General features: G+C 54.0%; 1 protein-coding gene across 1 annotated transcript in view; it reads left to right on the plus strand.

Annotated features, from left to right (window-relative positions):
* Window positions 1-1,359: 1,359 nt before the first annotated feature.
* KIFC3 (kinesin family member C3) overlaps window positions 1,360-14,369 on the plus strand; it is a 36,503-nt gene continuing 23,493 nt past the window's right edge. The window contains exons 1-4 of the mRNA XM_063110432.1: window positions 1,360-1,441; window positions 5,575-5,785; window positions 8,364-8,506; window positions 12,412-12,550. Of these exons, the coding sequence (XP_062966502.1) occupies window positions 5,614-5,785; window positions 8,364-8,506; window positions 12,412-12,550 (454 nt within the window). The 5' untranslated portion in view covers window positions 1,360-1,441; window positions 5,575-5,613. The remainder of the gene's footprint in view (window positions 1,442-5,574; window positions 5,786-8,363; window positions 8,507-12,411; window positions 12,551-14,369) is intronic.

Below are 14,369 nucleotides of genomic sequence, written 5' to 3' on the forward strand. Positions count from 1 at the left end.
GACATTTACCTTCTATTGGGCCTTCACTCAGGAATCTCAGTTGGAAAATAAAACACAAACAAGCCCTCTTCCAGCTGGGGGACTGTCCTGGTCTGGCATTCAGAACGAGGCACAGGCCCTTGGCTCTGTCCCTGATCTAGATTCTTGACCACCAGCCCAGCACCCGGCAGCCGCAGGAGATAGAAACAACCTGGAGCTGCAGGACCCCCTCCAGTCCTGTCCTGGCTCCTCTTGGCTCCTCCTCTGCCGCGCAGGAAGGGGCTGGGTGCCCACCCTCCTGGATTATCTGCGGAACCATCCGCCTGGCCTAGGCTGGGCTGGCGTCTGAGCTACTTTCTTTCTCCTCCTCCAGCACCCTGGAGGGGGAATAGTGCTGCTGACTCTGGAATAAAATGCTGCCTCTGTTTGGGAGACAAAGAACAGAGTGGCTCCTCCAGGGCAGTTAGCTGTCTGTCCTGGCTGGCCAGCCTTCTGGCCTCCCCCAGACCTCTTCTGGGGCTCTCAGGCGCCCTGTGAGGAGGGCCTTCTGAGGCTAGGCTAAGAGCTGCTGCACTCTCGGAGTGTTTTCACTGGAGCTTGAAGGAATATTTTACTTTTAAAAATCCCAAGCAGCATCCAGCCTCTGGAAGATGATCCTTTGTTGGGTTGGGGGCAGGGGACAGTCTGGCCTATGTGTTAGTGCAGGGGCGAGTGAAAGCATGTGTGCGCTGTGCAACAGCGTGAGTGTATGAGCACGTGAAAGTGTGTACGTGCACTATCTCGTGTGCAAGTGTGCGTGCTGGTGTGTGCTGGAATGGGAAGAAAATGTGTACTAGTGTGTGAGCGCCTGTGAAGAAATGGATGCGTGCTTACTAGCTAGAGGGTGTGAAAGTTTTGTACTTCGGTTCGAGGCTGTGTGTACTAGTGTGAGTGCAAAAGTGCGAAGGGACCGCCTGGTGTGGGAATGCGTGTGAGGACTGGGATGTGTTCGTGTGTGCTGACTAGAGTGTGAGGGCTCGTGTGCAGGCATGTTTTGCGTAGTCGTGTGAGAGCCTGTTGGGGAACGCATGAGCACGTGTGCCGGTGCGTGTGCACCAGTGGCTGAGCGCACACGTGTGCACCGGCGTGTGCGGGGCGCGGGGAGGCGGGACAGACCGAGTGGGAGGCCCCGCGCGTGTCAGTGCAAGCGTGAGAGTGTGCAGAGGCGCGCCCCCGGTCGGCGCGTGCGCGTGAGTGCGGGTGCGCGCCGCCGCCCCCCGCTGGGTCGGAGCCGGTTGCCATGGGAACGCGCCGCGGCCCGAGTTAATCATTTCCTGTGGAAAGTGTGCGGGAGGGGTGGGAGCGGGGCCGGAGCGAGGCGGGCGGAGGAGGCGGCGGCGTGGAGCTGCCTCCCGCCGGCTAGCCGGGCTGGGCCGAGCCCCGGGCGCTGCGGCGACGCCGGGATCCTGCCTCCGCCAGGCCGGTGAGTCGGGGGCCCGAGCGGACTGGGGGAGGGCTGGGTGCTTGGGGTCCTCCCAGCCCGCATTTCGGGGCGCCGCGTTCGGGCCGGGCCACTCCTGTCGGCGGGACCCGGTGGGGGCGCGGGGAGGGCCGGGCCCAGGAGACCCAGCCCTGCGCGGTTCCCCGGCGCCGGTCCAGCCAGAGCCGAGGATCTTGCTGGGAGCTGGGCGTGGGGACAGCACGTTCCCTGGGATCGCAGCAGCCTCGGGATCCCGTTCCGATTTTATTGCCACGGGAGAGCGGAGACCCTACCACGGAGCCGCGTGTCAATCAGCGCCGCCTCCTCCCCTTGCAGGGATCTCCCCCGCCTCAGGGCTCCCTTGAAGGCTGTTGTTTCGGTCCCTCCCACCACTTCTCTTGGGCGGTTAGCTCCCCCCCACCCCCCGCAGGGCCGGGGGTGGGGTGCGCCAGCCCGGAGGTTAAGAAGGACGGTTCTAGTCGGTGCCTTCCTGGGCGTTGAGGCGCTGGGCCATTGACAGCCACAGCTGGAGGGTCCCGGAAGGGAGGGGCTCTCGGAAGCCACGTTCAACCCCCATTGCGAGTTAGAGAACTCTGGCAGTGAAGGGCCCGGTCCTGGAAGATTTTAAGGAGGAAGCTGTATTTAAATTTTCTAGTAGCATTTGCCACCCCCCACCCCCCACATCTGTCTTAAGGTGTTAGGAGTTGTGGCCACCCTGGCCTTTCACCTTCCTGGCGTTTCCTCTGCCTAAGACTTATGAGCACCCATCCTTGCCCAGAGGAATTCCCTATGCCCTTGATAGCTTGATAGAGTAGCTGTCTCCTTGGCCAGGGAGAGTCATTTGCTAGGAATGCACCCTCAGAATGGGGCCCTGTATTTGCAATGACTGGACTTTAGGGACAGAAGGTGGTGAGTTCTGTTGTCCCTATGGGCACCAGGGAGCAGAGGGTTTGAAATCTGGGTTGTTCTGAAAAACCCAGGATGTGTGACAGTGTGCAGCCCCTGTCCAACCCCCCTGATCTTCTGTCTGCTGTCTCAGGAGGACCAAGCCCTCCCCAGTGCAGCCTCTGGGCAGCTGTGAAGTCTGTCCCTCAGTCTTTGCAATGTCTCCAAGGCGGAGGGCTGCAACTCTGCCACCCTGACCCAGAGAGGCAGATACCCTCTCCTCCATCCAGCCTCTGCATTCACCCACTACTGGAACAAAATCTTTGAAAAATAAAATGTTTGAGCTCTTTGTATATGCTAGCATTGTTCTGAACACTTTATACATGCATTATCTAATCTTTATACCAACTGTGTAAGGTGTTCTCCAAATTTTATAGATGAAGATAGTGAAGCACAGAGAGGCAAAGTAATTCTCCCAAGGTCACATATCACTAAGTGGCAGAGCCAGGTTCTGAACCAGTTCCCCCCCACACACACACCCTACCCCATGAATCCTAGGTTGGTAGAGGTCCCAGGACACCAGGTCAGGTATCAAATGCCCATGCAAATGAGGAGGGAGAGAGAGTGCTTCGTTCTTGGTCCTGGGCTTATTTGAGATTCCTTGATACTCTTGACCTTTACATCCCTCCAGCTGCTAACTTCAGCTGCTTTTTCCTCTTTGGAATCTAGCACACACCCTTCCTCTTTCTTCCTGACATCTCCCTGGCTGCCTCCCCAACTTCCCTTTCTGATAGCCACAAAAACATTGTCTCCTTGTGTCCCTGCCCATTAGACTTAGCCTCCCTGAAAGTCTTCTTTCTCAACCACGGAGTCAGCCTTCAGTGCCCTGCACTGCCTCACCTTTCCAGCAGCTGAGCATGCAGGTGGACCCGTCTTTTTCCATTTTTGCCCATTGGGCAGCTGGTTAGGGCTGGTTGCATGCCCAGCTCTGTGCCACACAGCCTGGAGATGAGGGCGTGTGGCTGCTCCCCTGGGTTTCTTCCGCTCCGCACTGGTCCATCTCATTTTCCTCAGTGGAGCTCCCACATATTTGGATTAGCCTCTGTCCCATCCTTTGGCCCGCGTTCCTGTCCCTTTCCCCATAAGACTGCTCCTAGGAACCTCCTCTTCCTGGTTGTCTTCCTCAGTCAAGAAGGAAGAGACCACGACTCCCTCGCCGGGAGCCTAGCATTCTTCCAGGGCTCAGCTCTGCAAACATCAGATACCAGATCTTCAGACCACCTAGTGCTGGACTTGTACTTTTTTTTGCCTCTCAATTCTTCCGTCATTCCTGCTCCTCTGTCTACCCGACAGACTCAACTCTCCCCTGTTCTAAACACCACATCCTCTCGATTCATCCTATCCTTCTCATCGTAGCCAAACTTCCCCAAAGAGAAGGAAGTGGCTGCTTCCTGTAGCCCCTACCCCACTCCTTGAACTTCCCAAATCTGCCCTCTACCCCGCTCCACTGACCTGCTCTCTTAAAGAGCCCCCAGGGCTTTCTTCCAGTTTGACTGCTCTGTGGCATGGCACACTAGGAACTGACTGTCCTCTCCTTCGCACTAGCTCTCTGGTCACTTCTGAGGACACTGCATGTTGCCTCTCCTCTGGCTCAACCTTTGGTGACTGCAACCTCACCTGGGGCATTGGTGGCCCTCTTTAACTCCAAGTCTCAGTGTCCAGCCCTGACCTCTTTTCCAGGCTTCAGCCTAAGCTTTGTGTGTGTTCATTTCAGGACATTCATCCAACAAGCCACTGAAGAGTGCTTGGTGTAAGCACTGTTCCAGGCTGGGTGCTATGGGGTTGCAGAGATGAACATGCAGTGAGCCCCGCCCTCAGGGAGCCATGGTGGGTAGGATGAGTTGGATACCTGTAAAATATTTATTTTTTCTGCCTGGCAGGAAGTGGCCAGTGCAGAGAGGGATGGAGAAAGTGGTCTACAGCCCAGGTAGCTCCACTAGGAAGTCCCTCAGTGCCCCCAACTCAATCTTAAAACCAAAAGCAAACTCCACATTGCTTCTCCTGACTTCGCTTCTTTCGTAAACGAGATCACAGTTCATCTGAGTCTATGACTGTAGCTTGTAACCTTAGATGCCTTTAAGGCTGCTTTGCACACTGTAGGTGCTCAAAAAAGACTTGGGCAGTGCATGCTTGACCTCTGTTTTGTTCATTTGTTCAGTTCATGAGGGACCTGTGGTCTCCATTTTTCATACCACCTGGTGCCTGGCACATACCTCCAGTCTCCCTGTATCATGTTCAGATTGTGAGGGGTTATTGAAGTGTTTATCTCTCTTTTTATGGGAGCTTTTTTTTTTTTTTTTTTTTTTTTTTTAAAAGATGACCGGTAAGGGGATCTTAACCCTTGACTTGGTGTTGTCAGCACCACGCTCAGCCAGTGAGCAAACCGGCCATCCCTATATGGGATCCGAACCCGGGGCCTTGGTGTTATCAGCACCGCAGTCTCCCGAGTGAGCCACGGGGCCGGTCCCTTTATGGGAGCTTTGAGGCCACATCTCTCCTGCTCAAAGAGGACCCCTGACAGAGGTGCCTGGCACATAGTAGGCACTTGATAAATAATTATTAAATGAACAATGAGTGAATCTTTGCATCTCAACACCCAGCATGGTGCCTCCCATGTTCTAGGCACCGTGTAAAGGCTAGTCAAATATGCAAAAAGGGCTAACTTTAGGAGAATTTGCTGTATATAAAACTAATTTATCACTGGCCACATCAGGGCCCTTCTGGGCACTCAGTGAATCAGAGCATTAGCTGCTTGGCTGATGGGTTAAGCACGTGGCTCGGTGCAATTAGAAAATGAGATGTCTTGGAGAAAAAGGATTAGTTAGACTTACCGAGATGTTGCTGACTGGTGGTGCCTTCTCTGTGCGGGGCTCTGACCTGATAGTCTTCACGCTGCCTGGCTCAGAGTGGAAGGGCTCAGGTGTGGAGTCTCCGCAGTGTGCCGGGGACACACCTAACATGCTTCCAGCCCACTTCCTAGCCACCCTACTTAGGAACGAACACCCCAAATGGTGACAGGCCCTGCTTCATCTTGAGTGCCCTGGGATCCCCAGCCCCACATAGCAGTTGGGGCTGCTGCTCTGTGTGACAGGTGACCCGTGGTTCACAGACCCTTCCAGAGAGCCAGTTCTGCCCCGGGGTGCCTGCCGGTCAGCGGTCTTCAAGCTCGTCTCCCCTTGTTCTCTCCGCAGGCTTCCTGGTGCCCGGAGGAGGCTGCTGAGCCCCGGGCCATGGTCCCCTCTCGCAGGACGTGGAACCTGGGAGCCACGCCCTCGCTGCGGGGCCTGTGGAGAGTGGGCCGGGCCCGGGAGCCCGAGCCGGGGATGGCTCGCCCCGCCCCAGCCCCAGCCAGCCCGGCTGCCCGCCCTTTCCCACACACCGGCCCGGGGAGGTTGAGAACTGGTGAGTCCGCATTTTTAAAATGCCTCTTTATTTCCCTTCCTTCCTCCAGATACCAGAGAGGAGACTGAGGTTTCTGGCCGGTTCCTAAACAGTCAGAGCTGTCAGGTAATTACAGGGTAACCGGCAGCCCGAGAGCCCGGCCGGGCGTGGAGCGTCAACCTCGCTGGGCGCTCCTTCCCTGCGCCCTGCTGGAAAGAGAGGTCGTGGAAGCGGGTTAAACTTTAACGCGGTCTGTAGAGCAGGGAGAAACCACCGCGTCCTCCCCGTTCGAGCCAGGTCGGAGCTCTGTGATCTGCCGCTCCGTGGCCGAGAGCTCCTGGGCTCGCTCGGGTCTCTGCCCGCGGCTGGTAAACAAGGTAGGTGAAGTGGCTGCCGGGCGCCCTGCGCGGCGGCGCGGACACCTGATCCCGCCCGGGCTCGCCCCTGCACGGGCGTGAGGAGTGGACAGAGGCTGCCTGGGAGCGTGACCTGGCGGGGTTTGGGTGCCATGTGCTCAGTTTTAGGTGCTGTCTGGGAGCTTCTGTAGAGACCCCGACAGCAGGTGGGTGGTGAAGGGGTCCAGCGCCTGGGCCCCTGCTGTCCCCTTGGGGAGCTGTCGCTGGCCAGCTCGCCTTTCTGGGTCATGTCCCCTGGTGCCGCGAACATGAAGAAGTGAGTGGCTCCTCTGATTCGGGTGGTGGCTGGATTGTGGCAACTGGGGAGCTGCCCGTGACCCTTCCCTGAGCTCAGTGAGAGCAGGTTGCCCTGGTAGTGTGGGGGCAAAGGGAGTCCCCAGGCAAGGTGCCTTCAGGGCTTTGCTGTCTGTTGCTCCTGACCTACAGGGAAAGAGTTTAGTTTACCAGCCTGTTGGAACAAGCAAGCTCCCTCCCGCCCATCAGGTACAAGCCCCTCAAGGTACTGAAAGTGAAACTGAGGCCCATAGCAAACTTCTGTTCATTCTGTCTCTCCCACCACATTTGTGCTATCAGCCGCAGCCAGTGATGTCTTCTGTGGTTTCTCTGCTTCTGTACTTCCCTGGGACTGGCCGCCTCCCAGCAGCACAGCCAGGCTGGGGGTGACCCTGGGGGCCTCCAGGAAAAGCTTGGGCTTTGGATCAGGTAGACCCAGTTTTCTGAAAGGAGCAGAGAACGGTTTCCACCTCACAAAATTGTCCGAAGGTTCATAAATGTGATGTGAATGAATGAGTATTACTTTTCTGGTTTAACAAAAAAATATATAAAAAACACTTTCCCTTGGAAAACTAAAAAACAAAACAAAACAAAACCCACAGAAAAATAAAAAAAAAATCACCTATAAACTCACTGAACATTTTATATAGTTTCTTCCAGTTTTGTGTGTGTGTGTGTGTGTGTGCATCTAGGCCTAGTAAATGAGTATTATAAAGATTATATGACCAGACTTTGATCAAATTTAAAAATTTAAGACATAGGTCAAATGAAATACTGTATGTAAAATGCAAGCATAGTGCCTGCCACTCGGTAGAGTCTCAGCCAACTCAGCTGCCCCAGAGTCCCTCTGAGCACCCCTTCCCCCTGCCACCCCCTTCATTGCCACCTGAGAGGTGTAGGCTGGCAGAGGGTTGGTTAGCACATGGGATCTGAATACTGGCTCCACATGACCTTGGGCCCATTGTTAACCCTTCTAGGACTCTGGTTCTTGGCTTGCTAGATGGGGAGAATGCTCCCCGTCTCCCTGGGTGGTCGTAAGGAGCTAATAGCAATTGTGGTCCTAATGGCTTGTACCTGTGGGCACTTCCTGTGTGCCTGGCATTGTGTGGGCACTTTAGATGTTTCATCCCATTTGATGCTTACCAAAGGGCTGTGAAGTTGGTTCATTATCCACATTTTACTGACAAGCAAACCAAGAGTCAAGAAGGACCGTAAGGGCTGGAAAGCACGTGGCCCAGTGTCAGGCACTCAAGATATTATCACATCCCAGGGTAGTGGCTCCGCAGTTTGCCCCTGTGAAGTCAGCCTCCTTCCCCACCCGTCCAGCCCCGCAGGCTGCGGTGGGAGTGGAGGCAGGGTGGATGGAGTACCAATGCCATAGTCAGCCCTCTCCCCGCATTCGGTGGGGAAGGCAGTGTGTCAGAGCACAAGGGGTTGCGCTTTACCTGGTCCTGAGTGTGCTTTTGGAGATGGCAGAGTCTGGGCTACCCAGCATGGGTTTGGTCTTAATTTCTCTCAGGCGAGAAATTGCCACCTAGAGGCAGCCAGAGTAATAAGCCCCGTCCCTGGTGTCTCTGAAGCTGTGTGCAGGCACGTTGGTTTTGGCTTCCTTCTGCTGCTCTGTAGAGGGTGCCAATGAGCAAGTGTCAGCCCCAAAAGCCACTGTGGGGAGATGGGTGCCATCTGGAAGTGAATCTTAGGGCAGCTTTTGGTAAGGAAGCCCTGCCCATGCCAGGCCTTTCCCTCTATGTAGGACAGGCGTGTGAGGGCGTGAGTCCCTCCTGGTCACCACTGGGCCAGCGGTGAGTGTATGAAAGCTGAGCTCAGACACTGCTCCTGCCAGTGGTCTGTGGCCAGCTGTCTTCAGCCAGCGGTCTGAGCATCTCACCTATCTCTCTGTCCTGGGACAGGGCGTGGAAAAGACACCCCAGTCGGTGGTGACGAGGACTCCAGTGCCCGAAGTGCAGCTCACCCAGCCCTAGCTCAGTGCCGAGCCCTCAGCTTGGACTGGGCTGGTCCCGGGAGTCCCCACAGGCTCTACCTGACTGTGCAGGTAAGCACTGGGGCCTTCAGAAATGTGAGGGGTCGAGTCAGGCCCAGTGTGTCTGGGCAGCTCTGGGGGAAGGAAGCCCCAAAGGAGAGCTGGAGACATGCCTCGTGCCTTTTGCCAAGCTCCTTGGAGTACATCCGCCCATGAGCCTGCATGGACAGAGTAGTGTGCTTTATTAAGTTATCTCAGGGAAGATCTCCCAGGAGGTGACAGAAGCTTTTCAGCCACACCCTGGCTGAGGTGTTGAAGTGGGAAGTGTGGGGCCTTTGCTGAGATGGACAGGGCTTGGAGAAGGTGTTGGGGAAATAGGCAGGTTTGAGGTAGCTGTTTAGTCCCACTTGGACAAGTGAGTCTATGGCGGCAGTATTTGTATTTCCTTGTTGTAGTGGGAATCCAAACCTAGACAGGTGCTTCGCCAAAACTGGGGTTCTTTTCCCTTACAGTCATTACCAAGTGACTTTAAAAAGACTAACTTTCCATATATGTGTATATTGGGTTGTAGAAATAATGATAACAGTAATAATAGCAGTGATTTATTGAACACTGACTTTGTGCGGGGCATTTTATATCTCATATCAGTCCTCGTAATCCTCATAAATAGTCTCAAGACACAGTTACTGTTGTATCTGAGTTTTACAGGTGAGGACATGGAGACTCAGAGAAGTTGAGTAACTTGCTGCTGGTCACACAGTGAACTGGGATCTGAACCACTACACACAACTGACTTTATAGCACATGGTGTAAAGAATTCATACAGGGCAGAGATACAATACCCAGAAGCTGAATGCCTCTTATAATCCTCTACCTTTGAGAAATCCAGTATTAAGTTTTTAGAGTTTATCCATTTATCTTTCCAATATAACTACTTAATTATACATATATGATTTTTTTTTTTTTTTTTTTTTTTGGCAGCTGGCTGGTAAGTGGATCCAAACGCCTGACCTCAATATTTTAACACTGGGCTCTAACCAACTGAGCTAACTGGCCAGCCTATATGATTTTTATTATTTATTTTTACATATTATTCTGTGATTAGCTCTTCTCCTCAATAGCAAGTCTTGGTTATCTCTTCATGCATGTCGACATATAGAAAACTACCTCATTCTTTTAAACTGCTGCATAATATTCTACTTCAGGGTTTAACATAAATTACATAACTGACCCTCTGTATTGTTTCTGATTGCAGTGAGCTCTGTGCATTTGTGCAGCTATAGCTTTGAGTGTTTTCAGGGCATGCATTCATTCAACAGATATTTAAGAAGTGCCTACTATGTGCCAGTGCTGTGCTAGGTGCAGGGATATTGTGAAGAAGAGAAATAGATGTGATAGTTTAGCAGAGACTCTTGAGAGTAACCAAATGATCACAAATGTATGAATGCACACCAGGCAAGGGCTGTAAACACAGTGGCAGAGGATGGAGGACGAGAGGTACATGGAGTGTTGCCAAGGTCTGCTCCAAGAAAGGCCGTGCGTGGGAGGACCCATCCCCTATTCCCTCACACTCTCCTCTCACCCATAGATCCTGCCCTGTCTGGAAGCCACATTTGCACAGAGCCTTGAAGGACCACGCACAAATAGAGGGCAGGATGGAGTATGACAGACACATGCCCTTTGAGCATATCCTCCCTTATGCAGACGAAAGTCCTGTGCCCAGGTGGTGTGTGGTCCCAGCCCTGATCTGAACATGGGCCCAGTGGTTGATGTTGCTTCAGGGACAATCTTGTGTTTCTCTGTCCTTCTCATGTGGTTCATCTGAAAACTGAACTGAACTGTTCTTCCTTTATCTGTACGGTCTGTGAAAAAAGCAGGTCTGGTGAGAGAACAGTTAAAGAAACCAGAGAACCAGTCCTTTGCTCTGACTTGAACTATTGGTAGTTAAATCGGGAGGCAGCGGTCAGAAACTGGCCTCTTCGAGTTGGGTGGTGTCTCTGCTCTTGAGTTTTGATGATGGGGTGTTGGGTTGTGGTTGCAGCTGAGTCCCAGGGTCAGCAGATCTGCTGAGGATCTCTGAGATGCTGCTGCCAGCAACTGCCTGCCATATTCTCCTTCTTCTGGCCCCTGCAAAGTTCTGTTATGTTTAGAGGTGCTTCAGGGTCATGGATGTGGGGCCAAAGTGGGTCCCAAGCACAGTGAGGCGACCTTGTAGGCTTAGTGACCCCCCAGCCTGTCAGTCAGCAGTTAAAACCTGGGCTGCTCCCCCATGGAGGCGCTGCAGAGACTCCCAACCCCTTGGGGGCCTGTCTGTCCTTTCTGTGGCTTGGCCAGAAATAGTGTAACCTTTGCTCTGGTCGGCAAATGGAAACTTCCAGCTGCTGCCACTGCCGCCACTGCTAATAAGCCTGCTCACGATAGTGTGGCAGTTGGTCGAAGGGTAGGGACAAAATAAAGTCGGCAGGGATTTTCCTAAACACAAGAGGTGTGTTCAGCACCCTTCCTTCTCGAGTAGAACATGGGGTCGAGAGAGGGAGGGAGTGGATGGCGGACTAATGAGCTTTCCTCTTCTTTTTAATGCTCTTTATTGGCTCTTTGATTATCAAGGTGAAAACGTGAAGATTGCAGAAATAATACGATGGTAACGGTTACCTTACACTGAGCTCTCACTATGCGACAGACGCTTTCTGAGTACTTTGCTTACATTATCTCAGTTACTCTTCACATGGGCTCTCAAGGTGGATGCTGTTGTTATTGTTTCTATTTTAAGAATGAGGCAAATGCAGCTTCAGAGAAGGTAGGTGACTTGCCCACAGTCGCACAGCTAATGAGAGGCAGAGCCAGGCTTTACGCCCAGGACTTGCTGGCTCCGCAATGAACGTTTTTAAAAAAACAGAACATGTATCTTTTTGTTTTGAATATAAAGGGCACAGAGACACACAAAAATTCATCCGCAATCTCTCTTCCCACATAATCTCCGTTAACATTAAAAAACAAAACAGAGCACTGTAGATGTTTATAAGGTTAAAAATTCAAACGCCAAAAAGGTTCAACATGAACCTTTCCCCTCTTCCCACATTCTTTCTTGTGAATTTTCTTTTTATTCCTCCAAAGTTTAAATGAAGCTTGTTTCTACTCTTAACCATCATCACCCTCCCAGAGAGAACCACTGTGTATAGATTTCTCTAGATTTCTTCCTATGTCTTTTTTATTTACATTATCTTCAAATGGGATTGTACTTTACACGTGGGTCTGCTGCCAGCCCTGGGTGTGTTTCTGTGTGAGCTGCAGGTGATTGTCTCTGGGTGGAACATCTCTTTCTGTCCCACCCCTCTCTCTCCTCCTGCCTATCCAGTGGTCTGCTCTATCTCAGCCTCTTTGCCTGTGTTCCTCTTTGACCAGAAGATGCAGTCCCATGGTCCCTGGGAGCCATGGAGGGTGGGGGGAATGTAGGAGGCAGGGCTGTGGCCTTCCCTTGCTCAGGTGGATTTATGTGCAGCCTCCTTGGCAGTCCTGGGGGTGCAATCTGGAGGTGAGGGAGCCATGATCCCTGGGGAGGGTAGCAGCTGACATTATGGGGAAGTTGTCCTGAGATTGATATGCGTGTAGTGGAGCTGGACAGTTACCTGTGAATGGTGGGGCTTGTGGACCTGCAGCGAGCAGGTTGCTGTGCTGGTGACTCACATCCCATGGAGCCCACAGAGATGGCCTGAGCTTCACCTGAGGACTTTAAGTGCCCACGAGCCTTCTTTGCTGGTGCAGAGGGCCAGCTGCTGTAGGAGGCGAAGAGCACGCGCTTTCTGTCTTGCTTTGGGATCTGGGCATGTTTTCTTCCACATCCTAGGCCACATTGTCCCCACCCACAGTGAGGTACTGGATCCGCTGGGTCAGCTCCAGAAGTTCACCATCCACAGGCTTGAGGGGTCCCTCCCCAGCACACTCCCCTTCATGCGAGGATTCTGGTTGTGTCTTGGCAGCAGGCCCTACAGGACAAGGGGTGCGAGAGCAAGAGTCAGGGGACGAAAGAAGAGAAGCTCCTGAAGAGGCAGGCGCTGGTCCCCAGGCGGGACCGGGAGGCCCAGGAAGCTGGTGGCACCATGAATGTAGAGAAAACAGGTAAAGGAGGTCTGCCCAGCGACCCAGAACACCCTGGCTAAGCTAGCGCAGCAGGGGAGGCTCTTGTGGAGTTTGAGCTGTCCGCATGCCCCATCCTTCCCAGCTGGAGGTGGCCCAGCCAGACTCTGGCTGCCTGACACGAACTCAGAACTCCGAAACCACAGCCCACCTCTCCTGGATTCAGGAACAGTGATGCACATTTAACCTCCCTCTCCCTCAACACCCTCTTCCCAAAGCCACCAGGGCCCCACCCTGTGATAAGCGGCCTTGGCCAGCGTGGGCTGGGGTTGAATTCCCCTGCTTTTTGTCTTTTCCCAGCTCCTGTCCAAAGCAGGGTGAGGGTGGCAGCCTCCCAGACGCCACCGCCTACAGTGAGAGGCCTGGCTCCCTGCCCTGAGTCCTGGGCTCATGGGGGTCTGGAGGCTCCTAGGACAGGACTTTGATTCTACTGCCTAGAGGCTGAGAAAAAGGAGCCAGTGGTTCTGCTCTGCTCTGGCAAGGTCTGCCATGGCACCCAGAAGCTGGCTGGTTCTGGAAGGTTCTACAGGCTCCCCTTGTAGTCTCACAAATCCATGCTGGGATTCCCTGGCAGTAAGCCTGAGCCCAGTGATAATTGTGAAAGATCATCCTCAAGGAGCCCACAGAGAAGGCCAAAGTGTGTGGAGGGAAAAGGAACTGGTCCTCCTGCTGCTTTCCTGCTCTGGTCGCCAGAAGGTTGATTCATGGGTCTTCCGGTGCCTGTGGTTGGAGGAAGCGCTCCCTCTCCGAGGTTGTACCAGAGCAGCCTTCTCCTGTCTGGGCCTTAGACACTCATGTTTAGCAGCAGGTGTTTGGTCTGGCTGAGATATGGCAGATGGGCTTTGGCAAGGGGGCATTGTCCAGCCAGGTGGGTGGGCTTTCTTCATCGGGCAGCAGAGGTGCTGAGAAGAGAAAGGCCAGTTCCAGTGAAGAGTGGGGACCGACTCTGGTCAGTGGCCTAGGGCGAGGCAAGCAGGCTCCAGCCCTGAGGCCCTGAGGGGGGCCGTGCCCTAGGGGAAGGCCCTTGGAGGCACACACTCTTGAAAACGGACCCACCGAGAGGTGTGCAGCCAGCCTGCTCAGCACAAGGGCCCCATTCTGCCCCCGTGCTGAGTGCCCCTTTGCTCCCTCCACTTCCTCCCTTCCTCTTCCTCAGACCTCCCTTGGCTTCTTCCAGAGCTTTTCTCCCCCTGCCCTGTGTGCTCTCTGGGCTCCCTTCCAGCCCCTCTGCACCTGCACGTGACACAGTGCTGAGGGCAGGATGAACCCCACTGGGAGGGGTACCAAGGGTGTTCCAGAGCCTCCCGCGATGTGAGCAGTGTCCTGGATGAGAAGGGCTCTCTCACGTCTCATTTCGGTCCCATGTCCTGTTATGTAACAGCCACTCACACCTGTACATCCCCCACAGGTTCCGGGTTGCCCTTTGGGCAAGGCCCTGTGTTCCCATTTCACATAGGAAGACCCTGCAGGGCCCCTCCCACGTCTCTGAAGTGGCAGGACCAGCTCTGGCCACACCCCCCGCAGTCCAGTGTGTTCCCTGCCACACCACTGCAGTCTGCAAAGGGCTGAGGGCTGCACTGGTCACATGCCGCCTATGGCAGCCCCGTGTGCAGGTCTGGAAGCATCTTCTCCTCTCACTCTCTCTAGAACAGATCGCAGGAGCTTGGCCAGCTCCGTGTGACCTGCGTGCTGTGTCACATGCGGGCCACATAGCCAGAGTCACTGTCCAGCCAGGGACTGCCACTGCTCCAGCACTCCGCAGGGTCTCAATGGAAGGAGGGAAAAGCCAGGCTGCATTTGC

Source organism: Cynocephalus volans, chromosome 10, assembly GCF_027409185.1.
Source record: "Cynocephalus volans isolate mCynVol1 chromosome 10, mCynVol1.pri, whole genome shotgun sequence".
Classification (NCBI taxonomy): Eukaryota; Metazoa; Chordata; class Mammalia; order Dermoptera; family Cynocephalidae; genus Cynocephalus; species Cynocephalus volans.